Consider the following 14,853-nt stretch of genomic DNA (forward strand, 5'->3'; position numbering starts at 1 on the left):
CGACCAACTAACTTCGGTGTTACCCGTTTATACTTCTGGGTGGGCAGAAGCTGAGGGGGATTTCAAGAAATGTGTCAAATGTTTCGACTGTCACTCCTAGAGATGATACTGGTGACCTCCGGATTGAAGGTCCAGTGTGCTCACCCTTACACAACGGCATGATGCCCATCATCATCATCATCATGATTGTATCATCATCAGGATGATGATGATGATACAGTGTTTTGAAGCCAGCATTGTGCTCGTCAACGTTGGGTCACATTGACGCGGGGCAATCGTGGCGTTCTGAATCCCCTGAGGTTTCTTCTCACTCCCGGCTCTTTCGCGGTGCCCTCTCCCGTCCAGGTGTGCGGCTGGACAGGGTGCGTGGCGGGCGGCAGAAGTACAAGAGGAGAATCGACGCCGAGAACAGCCCTTACCTCAACCCCCAGCTCACGCAGCCCATCAAGAAGCCCTGCAACGGCACTCTGGGTACGTACGTACGTGCCCGTATGCAGGGGAGTGGTGGCATAGCGGTTAGCACGCTGCGCTACGAACCCGGCGACCCGAGTTCGATTCCCACTCATGGTCATCAACGCCAGTGACGATTATAATCTGAACCGGTCCTGGGCCTCCCCTAGGTCAACTCAGCCTTGAATGAGTAACTTGTAGGGTCTGTAAACATCGCCACTGGGGAGACAAAGGCAGCCAGGCGAGGTGCTGGCGACACACCCCTTCATTTGCCGTGCCGGCCTTCATAGGTGCTCGCTATCAGCACTTGCCCCAACAGTTTGTCAAAGCTATGCGAGGGATCTTTGTTTTTGTATGTATGTAGAACTTCCTTCGTACCGTACATAGTCAATCATGCTAATCGGAGGTGCGGATAAAGGACAACAAACAGGAAATTCCAAGTATACGCCCCTATATTTGGAGTTCGTATGTTCTTCCTGTGGTCGTGTGGATTTTTCACCTGGTCCTCCGGTTTCTCCCTCCACATTTAGAATCAACATGAATTTGGAGTAATTTGACAGTTATTAAAAACAAAAAAACGACCAACATGATAAGCCACTTCGTTGATCTATCCTTGGCAGCCAGGTCGCTTCTGAGAAAACAGCTGTATAGCTCTGTGGGCCTTACCTAGTAAAATAATAAAAAAAGTAGTTTCAGTACTTTTAACGATTCCATCACCCGCATCGTTGCGTGAAGCGGGCCTTCTCTACGAGCCGCCATGTGGTCCCTTGCCACGGCAGTCATTGGCAGGATTTGTGCCGTCTGGACAGTTGTGAGGGAGACCAGGTTACTCGCTGCATCTCCTCCATCATTGTGAGCGTCCTTGCTGCAAGCACCACTTACGATGGGCCCCCGAAGCCAAGTGCAGGAGAACGCTGCGACTCGGAGACGTTTCCATTGCCGCGCTAATAAACCTTTCGGTGCTTAAACTTTTGGAACGTTCACATGCACGACGGAGTCGATATGCCTCCCTTCTCGTACTTTATAATTTTCCACGTATAAACCGCGGGTCTTTATGCGTGCACAGTCAGCGTTGGCGCGATCGGTTATAGCACTCTGGGCCAACCAGCCTGGCGAGCCGAGGTCATTTCCTAGCCTCGGCCGACGTCAATGATGAGTTACTTCCGATCCAGTTCTGGTCCTCCCCTTGGTCAACTCACCGTGCAAACATCAGCCATTCGGGAGACAAATGTGGCCATACGTAGTTGCTGGCCACGCCAACCCCTCGTGTACCGTTTAGACCTTGGGTGTTAACAGCACCTGCGTCAAACTATCGCCATTGTTACGAAAGAACAACGTTTGTAATCTTGATTTGAAGTTTGTGTCCGTATATAAGTTGAGGGGCTACAGCAACAAGCACTCCAATCTCCATGATTTGGCCGACATTACTCGTAACATACTCTTTGGTTCTATTCGGTAAAGTCACGTGGGTAAAAAATAGAACAACAAAAATCACGACATTTCGGTCACAACACAAGTGGCCTTCATCAGGTGAAGGGACCAGACTGTCTCGAGGACAGCGCTGGAGTGAACACAGCCAAGCTCAGACCGCGACCTTTAAGCTTGTGTGAGAGGAATTAAGGTACCTTGACAAAGGAATTACTCGTAACAATTAGGGCAGATTCTGAATCTGGTCTGAGCTTCACCTAGGTCATCTCATCCTAAAGTGTTTACTTGGTACAGTCTGTCATCACCAGCACTGGGTAGACGAGGACTTAATTGCACTAACTCTAGTATCGTGCCTGGACTAATGGGTGCTTGCCCACTGCAAATGTATAGACAGATTATAACCATGACGTGTATATCGTTGTGAATACTATTGAGCAGATGAGGTGCGGATTAATAGTTGTTTAGAGTTAGTACAGTCGTATACATTGCATGGGGTTAACTTTATTCGCCCAGTCTGTCCGTGGGACAAACACTGTTCAGTCCTGTAGGATGGTATGCAATTTCCAATATGTTGAACTTCTTTCGCACCGTGCACAGCCAATCAGTGCTAATCGGAGGTGCGGGGAAAGTCAACAAACTAAATGCAAAAAGCAGTTCTTAAGAAAAAAAAACTATTTCAATTTAAAAGCTCCAGTGGCTTCCTAATAATGTCGTGTGTAAGCGTACTATTTAATGCATATATACACACACACACAAAGCGATTGCATGCATGTAATACATCACACAGCTTTGCACGTGAGATGACTAATATCTCTCCCAGTGCTAACATTGGTAATTTGGACAATTTAGAAGTAGAAGTAGACAAAATAAAACATGTCAACGCGCTCGTCAACAACATTGCCTCATCAAACGAAAGAAACAATATATAAATATATCAATATATATAATCGGTGACGTTTCAGGGCAGCAGCTCTTCTTCCACATTACATCGCGTCACAGTGTTTACACTGCCGAGTATACGGGTCGACAGATTTGGCCGTTGGAAGAGGCCGCCAAATTATCTCATCCAGTTTGGGAAGGGGCCGCCAAATTGTCCCATCCAGTCTGGGAAGGGGCCGCCAAATTGTCCCATCCAGTTTGGGAAGGGGCCGCCAAATTGTCCCATCCAGTCTGGGAAGGGGCCGCCAAATTGTCCCATCTAGTTTGGGAAGGGGCCGCCAAATTGTCCCATCCAGTCTGGGAAGGGCCACCAATTTGTCCCATCCAGTTTGGGAAGGGGCCGCCAAATTGTCCCGTCCAGTCTGGGAAGGGGCCACCAAATTGTCCCATCCAGTCTGGGAAGGGCCACCAATTTGTCCCGTCCGCTTTATTGTACCCATCGCCCAGTGCTTGGGCACCATCTATTAGTAGAGGGGCCCGGCGAGTTGAGAGAGATGGGGGGGGGGAGGGAGCGGTCAACAGCGTGCCGTGAGTAACATTTTCCCTAACGCGCGTGTAATTCTGATGGCTCATGAATTTCGTCTGTTAGCGCGGTGAAGACTTCAATGAGGCGGATCGGTAAAGACACGGCGTGCCTGCAGGTCTGCATAAATTACCTTGACGGATGGGGCTGGGGCTGAAGGAGAGAAATGGAAGCTTTAAATGTCATAAGGATGGTTAAAATGCCACCGAGGGATGGGACGAGGGGGGGCTGGGCTTAAGGGCCGGGGCCACTGGGCGAGTGTTAACGCTTGAAAGATGCATTCGGCAATAAACCACTTCTCCCCGCCCCCCCCCCCCCCCCGTGCCACTTTAACACGTGCCTTTCTGGTGTGAGCCCTCAGCTGTCTAGGTGCTAAAGGCTAATGCGCTGGGCACGCGATCCAAAAACGGGCGCGGCGTTCGATTCCCGGTCAAGGCGCGACTCTCGGCAAGTGGCGGTGGCCAACTTGCGCACGTTGGTGAAAGTCGTTTGGGAGTCACTTGTGGCTTGGCTGTCCGACACACAACCGGTGTGCTGTGCGGGCAACGAATTGTGCACGTTCTGTTTACGTGACAAACCTTACTAATTGGCTGTGTCGGATGGTGGTGGGTTTAACGACACATTTATGTATTTGCACCGATCTAAACCCAAAAAAAATCTGTATTATGGAGTCATTTGGGAGTTTGTTTGTGCTATGACTCCCCCCCCCCCCCCCGCCACTCTCCCAAACATCTTTCAGTCCCTCTGTCTACCCAGCGGGTGATTAAAAAAGGAAAGTGAAGATGCCAGCCGTCGAACCTTGAGGAAACTACCGAACATCATTGCCTTTGTGATTTGCTCCGTTCAAGGCATTGGAGATGTCGGCACACTTTTGCCGGGCAATCGGACGCTAAAAAAAGAAACATTCTCTATCACGTTACAAAATTCGGCACAAATGCCCCTTTTGTTTTGCACTCTGTACAACCGACCCGTGCCGGGGCCGTGCCGAACCAGCCCGATGCAGATCAGGCAGGCGCCAGGTTGTTCTTTCTGTTTCTGAAGCCGAGGCGTGCTGCCAATGCCGCGGTTTTGGCAGTTTGGCAATTTCACAAGCGGGAGTGAATGACATCGCGCGATGAACACGTCATCCGTCACACTCCTGGCGATGCTTGATCCCGAAATAGATGTGAGGCGCGCGTATCGCAGCCGGTTTGACACGAAAAATAACCAGCGAAATAACGACCCGTAAACATGACCCCCTCCCCCGCCCCCACCGGCACTTGCTTGGCTGTGCCAGTGGATAAAGTGGTAACCTTGCGATGACCCCTTGCTCCAACGAGCAGCGAAGTGGCCCATCGTAAGCGGTGCTCGCAGCAAGGACGTTCACAATGATGGAGGTGCAGCGAGTAACCGGGTCTCTCTCACAACTATCCAGACGACACCAAGCCCAATGACTGGCACGGCCAGGGCCCACCGGGTGGCTCGTAGAGAAGGCCCGCCTCACGCAACGATGTGGGTAATGGAATCGTTAAAAGTATTGCAACTATTTTTTTTGTTTTTACCTGGTAAAGGCCCACTGAGCTATATAGGTATTTTTCAAAACTGACCTGGCCACAAATGATAGCTTATCGTTTGGAAATTTTTATCAGCCAAATACTCTAAATGCATGTTGATTTTAAATGTGGCGGGAAAAATCGGAGGGCCCCGAGAAAAATCCACGTGACCACGGGGAGAATACACAAACTCCAAATATACAGGAGTCAGGGTAGGGATCGAACCCACGACCTCCTGTACACCAGGCGAGGTAGTTAACATCTCCTAGCCACCGTGTGGGATCTTATTTTGTACAGCATCCCACAAAGTCACGTCTCGCAGTGTACTCTTATTTCATTAACCCTGGAAGGATGCTTGCTTGAGTGTGTCAGAGTAGGCCCACCAAAAAAGAATGCGACGTTCTATACCTGTCAATGTGTGGGCGTTGTTTACGTGGCTGAAATTTACATCCTTGTTGCTTTTAAGGCTTCACTATCTATCGTGTTTTTGTTCCTGTGTGGTGACAATCTATTTTTTACATTTAACGGTTGTCATAAAATGTGCTATGTTCCGTTTACAGAGGGATGTATTGTATCGTGAAATGTAAATGGAATCACATGATCCTCCTTTAGGCCCATGCTACACCAGTAGATGCCCTCTGCCGTCCACATATAAACAATCAGGTGACTGCCCGACTTGCAAATCCAGAGATCAACCAGTTCCATCCTTTCCCCCAGCCCAGCAGTTGAAACAATGCTGCAAGTTCCTTAAATTGGTACACTGCAGTTATTTGATTGGCAGGTAGCATCTTGTGGTTGGGGTAAAGTGTGGGCACTCCCACCTCTTCCAAAACATCTGGCCAATTGAGGAAGGAGTAGGCCAGAGGACACTCTTTGTAGATCTCTATAGAGGAGGACCTTCCGCAAGCAGTCGGGTGAGCAGCAAATTACAGGGCTTCACCTTTACTTATTTTGTAACGAAATCAAACCGTTGACTTAACTGGTGGCTCAACTGGTGCACGCACCGAACACTAATCTACTTAGGTACCAATAAATACATTTGAAATATTACACCTCTTAAGTTTAATCAATTTCAAGAGGATGCATTTAAAATTAGAGCATTGTTAGGTTTAGGGCTTGGAATTGAGAATTTTTATTTGGTCATTGTGTTAATCAAGGAGACAATCATCCCCCGTATGGCCTGAACAGACTTTTATGGCAGGTGCTGTTTGCGAGCACCTATGAAAGCCAGCACACGTGGGGGTGGGTGGCCAGCACCATGCCCAGCCGCCTTTGTCTCCCTTAGTGATTGTTTACACAGTGCACCAGGTACTCAATTTTGGCTGAGTCACTATACGGGAGGCCCAGAACTGGTTCAGATAACGGTCGCTGGTGTTGGACGCGAGCGAGAATCGAATTCGGATCGCCGGGTTCGTAGTGCAATGCGCAAACCACTGCACCACCGCTCCACACACACACACATGGACGCGTGTCACACTGCCACTCTTATTAACAGCTGTGACAGATGCACTCGCGATCAATGCTTCTGTTTACCCTTAGCAGACGAAGCTACAAATGCCACTGGCTCACCTCTTTGCCACCGGTGTTTTGAGCGATCCTGTCTGTGGCGCTTTTAAATTTGATTTCATCGTCATGATTTTGAGCACAACGTGAACATGGGGCGACGCAACTTGGTGGTGCCGTTTGCCACAAATTTGCATGTTCACATTTACCAAGTGTAACTTTAAAATTAAGTGTAGTGAAGTCGAAAGTCAACGAGTCTCCCTGCTCAGACATCACTCCCCAGTCATTCAATTCATTCATCATCATTCGCTGTCATTGATTTCGCGCTTTCACCGAATTCACACGGCACAGATTTACCCCCGTTGCTTCCTCTCATCAGTTTCGTTCACCTCATCTCCACCGTCACATCCATGTGTACCATTGCTTATTCTGTGTAAAGCGCCTTGGGTAAGGGGCTCTCTGAATTATTTTAAGATACGATTTAGGTGGCACCCATTCTCACATCGGTGATCCTGAGACCCGTGATGGAAATTCCACATTTCCAATGCAGGAGCAGGTTATTTTCATAGACTGCCCCATAATTAGCTATCTTTGAAAGGAGAGAAATAAATTATTGCTTTAAGCTTCAAGCTTCCTTTCCCTGATTCCGATCTGATTGAATAGGCAGTGGGCAGTATTTAATCCTTTAATGATTAATGATTAGATTTCTATTTGCATTTAGGGCTGGGGATACTAAACCTCTGATCTATTGAAAAATAACCCCTTACGTACGTGCAACGATGCGGGGAGTGGTGAAACAGTGGTGAGCATCCTGAGTTCGATTCCCAACCACCACTACGGCCACGGTGAGTGACTGTGTGTCTATGTTGGACTTCTTCCGCACCGTACGTAGCCAACCGTGCAAATCGGCGGTACCGCCCCTTCACCACCCGGCGCTGCCAACGTGGTCCAGTATAGGTCAAACAATCCTCTTGACTGACACGGCACAGGGAGGCCTAGTTGCAGCAGTGCATGGTATGGCATTGTTACGGTCCGATAACAATGAGTATCACCGAAAATACAGAGAAGTGCATTCTAGACGCGTGCATTCGCTTCACCCAACGTGCGCGCTCAACATCAGGCCCTGTTAGATGCTCGCGAGCGACGTTTGGCCCCCCGCAGTCGACGAGGCCAAGCTGAGGACCATCGGGCGCGCGAGCGCGCGTCGGTGCCACGTGTTTCAGCGCCCCTTTCTCGGGGAGACGGCGGTGGCCAGGTGCGGTTGTTGGCTGCGCCACCCGCCCCCTTGCGCCAACGGTCTCTGGGGGCTAAAAGGGGACTCATTGTCTCTGCGAGCGAACGCGCGAGCACACACGCGGTTGTTCGATTGCACCAGCCAAAAAACGCCCGGAGCCGAATCGAGAGCGAAGGCTCGGCACTCGCTTTGCATCTCGTGTTGCGTACAACGTTAGGCTCCCACTCCGTCCGGGCTGCTAATGGTTGTGCAAAAAACAAATATTAATTCTGTTGCTCATCTGTGCGAAACAAGTGCAGCCCGACAGTCGATATTGGCTACGGATAATATCTCTGTGTGCGTATTTGTGTGTGTGTATACACGGCACACAGAAAGAATGCGTGTGTGCCAGCGACTTGGTCGTGTAACGGCCACTGGGTTTGCCACTGGGCTGGCTTGTTTGGGGTCGACGTTGTGGTTCCTGTCGCCAGCGAGTAATAATTGGCTGTGAACAAATTGCTAAAAGGGCATTTACGTGCTTAAAGTGGACTACTAAACACAAGTTCGGTCACGCACGAGTGTAAGCAAAATGTGAGCTGAGGTTATATCTTTATTCACATCCTATTGGCCGCTGACTCGGGCTATCATCACACTGGGAGGTGGGTGAGGGGGTGCAATACAATATGCAATACAACAATCAAAGTCAGCATCCGTCTTCCTATAAATAGACTGCTCTCCACCATGGCAATGTAGAGATGAATCCCACCCACACTGCATGATTAATCAGGGAGAAGCATTTTTTTTTCAGATACACGAGCAGCTGGGATATAGCCCAAGTTGGAAGGGCATCAGGGCTTCTAATTTTGAGCCTTGAGCTTCTACCCATGCCAGGGTCGAGTCGATCCCATTGTTCCTCTGGGATCAATAAAGTGACCACCCAGCTGGTAAGGATGCTTGCGAAAAGCTTGCAGCCTCTGATTACTGATTGTGTGATTACTGACCGTTTACAGTTTTTGGCTGCTTTTATACTGGTCGCTTCTGAAAAATAGCTGTATAGCTCAGTAGGCCTTACCTGGTAAGATAGAAAAAAGTTTTAGTCTGTCGCGTCACGTATATTCCCATCTTTGATATTGTCTGAGCAACATCTCATATAAACTATGAATGGATCGAAGATAACTGACGTATATAACGTTAACTTCAGAAATAATAGCGCTACACTGTGATCTAAAGCTTTCGTGACTGCAGGGATTCATATTCTTGGTTATTTCGGTAAAGTCACGTAGAAGGGAAACAATAAAATAATAAAAATATAAAACAATAAACTTCTCACGACGTTTCGACTGCAACACAAGCAATCATCATCATACTCTTTGTATGATCTATATGCAGCAGCAACCAATGCATATAAGATCATACACAGCTTGTAATCAGAGTAAAGAAGAGTCTCTACAGGAGGGAGCATTAGAGAAGATTATTGCTGATATCCTGTCATCAACCCACGCCGCTTACACGATCCCCTCCCCTTGTTGGTGTTTTGTGAAACACTTTAAAAAAAGTATTTGGTAAAAAAAAAATAACGCAGCCATGAAACGTCATCAACGGGCACGTGCCACCGTAGTGGTAATCTCATCGGCATACTGAAAATGAAGCGGTGCAAGATCAACGTTGGCAACCTTCGCCGGTGGTTGGAACTCGTCGAGAAACCCAAGGCCCCCCGCTACGATGAGCGCGGACGTTTCGAGCGCGAGCGAAACGCCACAGCGGCCTCCAAACCGAATCTCCCGTCCCCCTGCCTCCCCCCGCAGTGAACAAGATCGTGTCGCACCTGATCGTGGCCGAGCCGGACAAGATCTACGCCATGCCAGACCCCACGGTGCCCGACAGCGACATCAAGGCGCTGACCACGCTGTGCGACCTGGCCGACCGCGAGCTCGTCGTCATCATCGGCTGGGCCAAGCACGTGCCAGGTCAGTCGGGCGGACGTTGGGCGGCGGAGAAAGAAGTGACGCCGGTCGCGGCTGCAGCGCCGGCGTCAGTTCAGAATCACACGCGCTCGCGGCCAGGGCCCTCGGAGAGAGCGAGGGAGAGAGACGCCTGCGGCAACTGCGAACTGGTTTCCCGTAACGGGTAATGTGTGTGTACGTTGAACTTCTTTAGCACCGTGCGTAGCCGACGGTGCTAATCGGAGGTGCCGGGGGAAGGACGACAAGCTAAACATAAAAAAAAGCAGTTTGTGCAGAAGTGAGTTTTCATTGAAGATGATTTTAAAGTGCACAGCTCCAGTGGCTTCCTATAATCGGAAGGAAGAGCATTCCAGATGGCCACAGAAGCGCGCCTGAAAGCGCGCGATGCGGTGGCCGTCCTTGTTCGACGGCCAGCGAAAGAGCCGCCGCTGCGAGGCTGACCGGAGTTGGCGTGGTGAAGGTTTGTGCTCCTTGACGAGGTCAGCGAAGGTATTGCCGTTCATTTGTGGCAGGAAACTTTGCGTGCAGAGGCCACCGACGGGGTGGTCATTTCAAGCCTCAAACAGGGGACGCCCCAGCGGCAGTGGAACGGGTTAGCGCACCGGATTTGCGTCACGGAGGTCATCGGTTCAATTCGATCTCCCGGCGAGGCAGCTGCAACGATGGTGCAAGTTTCTTTCTATTTCTATTATATACATATTTTTTTATCTTACCGGGTAAGGCCCACTGAGCTGCGTGGCTCTTTTTCAGAGGCGACCAGGCCATCACAAACGGATGGCTCAACGAAGCGGCCTATCGCGTGAATATTTGTAAAAACGGCCAACAACTCTGAACGCATGTTGACTCTAAGTGTGGAGGGAAAAAACCGGAGCAGACAGAGAAATATCCACATTACCACGGGGGGGGGGGGGGGAACATGCAAACTCAAAATATACAACAGGCCTCACCAGCGGGATGGAACCCATAACCTCTTGTATACCAGGCGGGGTAGTTAACATCTCGCCACCGTGACCTGCCTCTGTCTACCCAGCAGAATAAATGGGTAATGCTGCAGCTTGTCTGCCTTGCAAGTCATGTGCGATGGGGTAAAGTGTGAGTACTCCCACCCTCTTTCAAGGCATCTGGCCAGCATGGAAGAGTAGGCCAAAATGGCCTCTAGAGGGGCCCCTCCAGGATCCACTTCAACATCTGCTGCTCAAATCGTCTGCTGAACACCACACTACCCAGCCATCTTTCCACTATCGTGAGCGAACGCGATCACGGTTGGAAAGACCCACATTGTCCGAAATGTCATCAGGCAATACAGGAAGCAAATTAGTTAACATCAAATATATTAGCACTCAGACTACGAATGGCTCCTAATGCCCGCGCGTCACCACGTGGCGCGTGTGATTGCTCCAGTTCATATGAAAGTGCATTGCATTTGATTAAAATATCTTCACACTTCTTGCTGATTTCTGTCGACACCTATGCTGTTATTTCTCATGGGAACTTCTAAAAATGTCAGAATTTGCCTTTGAAGAGTGAACGCTTGCAAGACAAATTTTGTTCACTACTCTTTCTCCGCACGCGACGGGCCATAGCGTGGTTTTTAAATTACGGATAGGTCAAGATAAGCGTTTGTCATAGCCAGCAGTTCTGCCACACCCTCGAAATCGCTTCCTTCCTCCTGCCAGATTCAACGGCAATTGCACTGTTGGCATCCATCTTCCAGTGTTTACCTTTGCAATGCTGTGCTTCGTTACGTGGCTTCCGGTGCCACCTTCCTTGTTGTGAATGTGTACGCAAACATTCACGAAACGTTGCTCTTTCGTCGTACAAGACACAAGAATGCACACAGTCAGCGCATCTTCACACTCTATTCCATTTCGGATTCATACGGCGCCCTTTGCAGGGCCCTTTAGAATGCGAGCCGACGGCGGTCAGTGTAGGAGGTGGCGGAACCGATGGAGGGACAGGGGCTGGGAATGGGGCTGATGTTGCTGGGGCAGGTACGGCGGAATAAGGTGGAACGCGATGGTTGAGTGAGGGTGTCTGATGGAGGCAGTGGGGCGTGGGGCACGTTGCGTGAAGTAGTGACACGGGCACGCATGGGGGAAGGAGAAGGGTGGTGGGGGCAGAGGTCTGGTGGCCGGATAGTTGAGCCGATGGAGGAGCGCAGCGTCGGGCTGGGGGGAGAGATGTGGTTCGGTGCACATGGAGAGGGGGACGTCGGAGCCAGGTCAGGGATTATGGTCGTAGGAGGAAGGGGACTTGGGGGAGGGGGAGAGGGCTCTGTGCACGTGCACAGACGGGTATGTACACGCACGCACATGGCAGCGAGCTCTTCGGTTACTGTTAATGCACGCACGAAGTGACACTTAACGTGAGCGAAACAGGCGTCTCACACACACACGCACGACAAACAGATGTCTCCTGTTAAGTGTTTAGAACCTAGCAGCTAAAGAACATCCAAAAGTCAACAGTGCACACGTTGGGGTGGCCGATACGACGGCCGGACCCTGTAACTGCTACACCCTGCTGCCTTCATGTTCCCAGCAATGATGCTTAAACAGTGCATTGGGGTAAGTCGAGATTGATATTTGAGTCACAATTGCCTGATGATGACGCTGGTTGTAATTATCAGCGAAACGCAATTCCTAATCGTTAAATGTTGCGGATTGCCTTCCACTGCACTGGTGTGCAGTAAATATCGTCGCGTTTTCTCACGTGACATCATTTATTCAGCCGTGTCGGGTGGAGAAGGGCGTACGACACACCGTCTGCGTTGTGACTCGTGTGAACGCTGCGACGCAAAGAATCCTTTCTGAATTGTTGCATTCAGAGGCGGAGCCAGGATTTCAGGCCGGGGTGACATTCAACAAATGTTAATTTCAAGAATGATTTAGAGAGTCAGGCTGTTGAACTAGACGCCATCGGTTGGCGACACACTCTGACGATGCAGTTGCACGGAGCCCGCCAGACCGAGTGCCGTACACTTACACGCAGAATGTCACCCCCCCCTGGCTCCGCCCCTGGCTCCGCCCCTGGTTGCCTTGGTCACGGAAGCACCTCCAATGAGCACGGTTGGCTACGTGTGGTGTGAAAGAAGTTCTACATACATACAAACAGTGCACCAGGTACCCATTCAAGGAAGCACTGACTTCGAATCCCATTGGCCACCAATGAGGTGCGCTGTCAGGGAATTGAAGCGGGTAGCCGTAATCGTCATAGAGACATGTGCTCAGGCTAACATCCGGATTTCAGACCGGTATTAACCATAAAAGACTTGATGCCCTTTGGTGTGCCTTGCGCATCACACGCGCCATCATCCTGGTATTAAATGCCGCACATTCGACAAAGCACGTGGAAAATAAACTGAATTTCACAGTGTGCGATCGCCTTCATTGCCGCTGTTGGATTTTTTTTATGGCCGCTTTTTTAGTCCCCGCTTTTTTTTTCCGTAACCTGCCGTCATTACCGGAAGGCCAATTCTTTCCCTCGGTAGGGATTTGATAGATTTTTTCCCCCTCTGTTTCTTTATTACGTAGCATTAGAATGTTGAAAATGTACCTAAAGCCCCCTTAAGTCCAACAAAAAAAACATAGGAGTCGGGGATTTAGTAAAGTGCTGTCAACTCTCGGCTTTTGGATGGCCGTCATCCTTTGTCTGCGTCATCGTTACCGTAATCACAATCCAGCATTCGTTTGGTGTTACGGCACCTCTCGACATTCAGGCACCTGCATCCCAAAGTTCGCTCTCGCTGCAAGCAAAGCAGTCACGTTTGTGCATTAGTTCCAAAGGTATCGGTGGGTCGCGCGCACCGTGGTGTTTTCCACTTCACCGCCGGGCTGGGCGCAACGCTTCGCTCTGTTGCGTCACTGGGGCGAATGGTGAAAATGCCGTCGCTTCATGATAACGTCGGCTCATTCCGCGGGGGTGCACAGGCGACCCGGGCAAAAAAAAACACCGGTTCATATTTGTCTCAAAATACCACCCAGCTGCATGGACATTGTAGCATGCAGACTAAGGAGTCCCTGTAAAAGAAACCCTTAAGACCCTTAATCTCACATTTGAATCAATACTGGAGGAAGGTATTCTGTAAATGGAAAAATATGTATATGTTTTGACCAATTATCAGGGCTCTTTTTCAGCCGTTACTGCCTGGGCCTGAGCTCCAGAAAATATGTGATGCTGTGATCGTTTGAATGGGTTGAGGTTTTTCACGTTATCGTGCGAGGTTTTGACCGGGCTTCAAGCGGAGGATTGTGATACCACCAGCGCTGGCTCAGTTCTGTTATTGATGTTGAGACAAAGAGTCTCTCCGCTGAGTGCGGAGAGACGTTCATGTATTGTTGCAGTCAAGAGTCCGTGGTGACAATTCTACATTCTTTTTGCTAGAATCCAAAGTAACAATTTAACATCAATGATTCCCGAATCGGCCGTGAGAACGGGCTATTATTTCCAGCTGTGTGGGACATTTGCAGTGGTATAAATTGTTGACTTACCGTATTTTCCCGCATATAGCCCGCATATGCGTATAACCCACAGATGCATATACCCCGCAAAAATAGCGTTTTGTGTAAAACAAATTTCAGATAGCCCGCACCTCCATATACCCCGCATGCATTCATATCTTTAACGTCGTTACCGCAGCTTAATTCCATCATATTAATACAAAGTTTACATTTGTAATACATTCCACTATCAAGTGTTAACATTAAAATCATAACGTGCACAAAGAAAACAAACTAACCAGAAACGAGTGAACTTTAAACAGTAAATAAGTAACAAAAGTAAATATCCAATAAATAAGTAACACATAACTGGTAGATAAGTAAGTAAGCATACTGTTAGTCTTTCCAGCATTCGACCTCATCATTTTACAGCTACTGGACCGGTAGTTACCCCTGTACAGTTTTAGCACTGGTAGATTGTTCACTGCGCAGACAATAGCGGCACTACGGTAATGCCATTGCCTCCTGGCAACAAAGCTATTTGAAGTTTGAAACAAAGCTCATGGTCGCGATTGTATAGTGCTCAGCGAATAGCAGCGGCCCAAGGGACTCAGCTATTATGATTCCGTGTCTAGTAGACGATTGTTAAGGCCCTTCCCATTGTGCAATCCATAGCCTCAGCTGAAATGTTCGCACCCCCCTACAGCCAATGAAAGTATTACGGTGAACAAAGTGCGCCCACTTCAAACATTGTCGTTTCATTGTACAAACAATTCGAATCATTTAAAACGTGATAACATGTGCAATTTTAGTGTGAGTGGTTTATTCAGCAGTGCTTTAGTCAAAGGTAAGTGTTGCATAGTGG

General features: G+C 49.3%; 1 protein-coding gene across 8 annotated transcripts in view; it reads left to right on the forward strand.

Annotated features, from left to right (window-relative positions):
• Positions 1 to 14,853, forward strand: part of LOC116947176 (estrogen-related receptor gamma-like) — a 404,855-nt gene that overhangs the window by 313,715 nt on the left and 76,287 nt on the right. For all 8 annotated transcript variants that reach the window (XM_076070555.1, XM_032962634.2, XM_032962633.2 and 5 more), the window contains 2 exons: positions 346 to 471; positions 9,394 to 9,555. In XM_076070555.1, the coding sequence (XP_075926670.1) occupies positions 346 to 471; positions 9,394 to 9,555 (288 nt within the window). The remainder of the gene's footprint in view (positions 1 to 345; positions 472 to 9,393; positions 9,556 to 14,853) is intronic.

The sequence above is a fragment of the Petromyzon marinus genome, chromosome 29 (genome assembly GCF_048934315.1).
Source record: "Petromyzon marinus isolate PM22_M1 ecotype Great Lakes invasive population chromosome 29, UKy_Petmar_22M1.pri1.0, whole genome shotgun sequence".
NCBI lineage: Eukaryota > Metazoa > Chordata > Hyperoartia > Petromyzontiformes > Petromyzontidae > Petromyzon > Petromyzon marinus.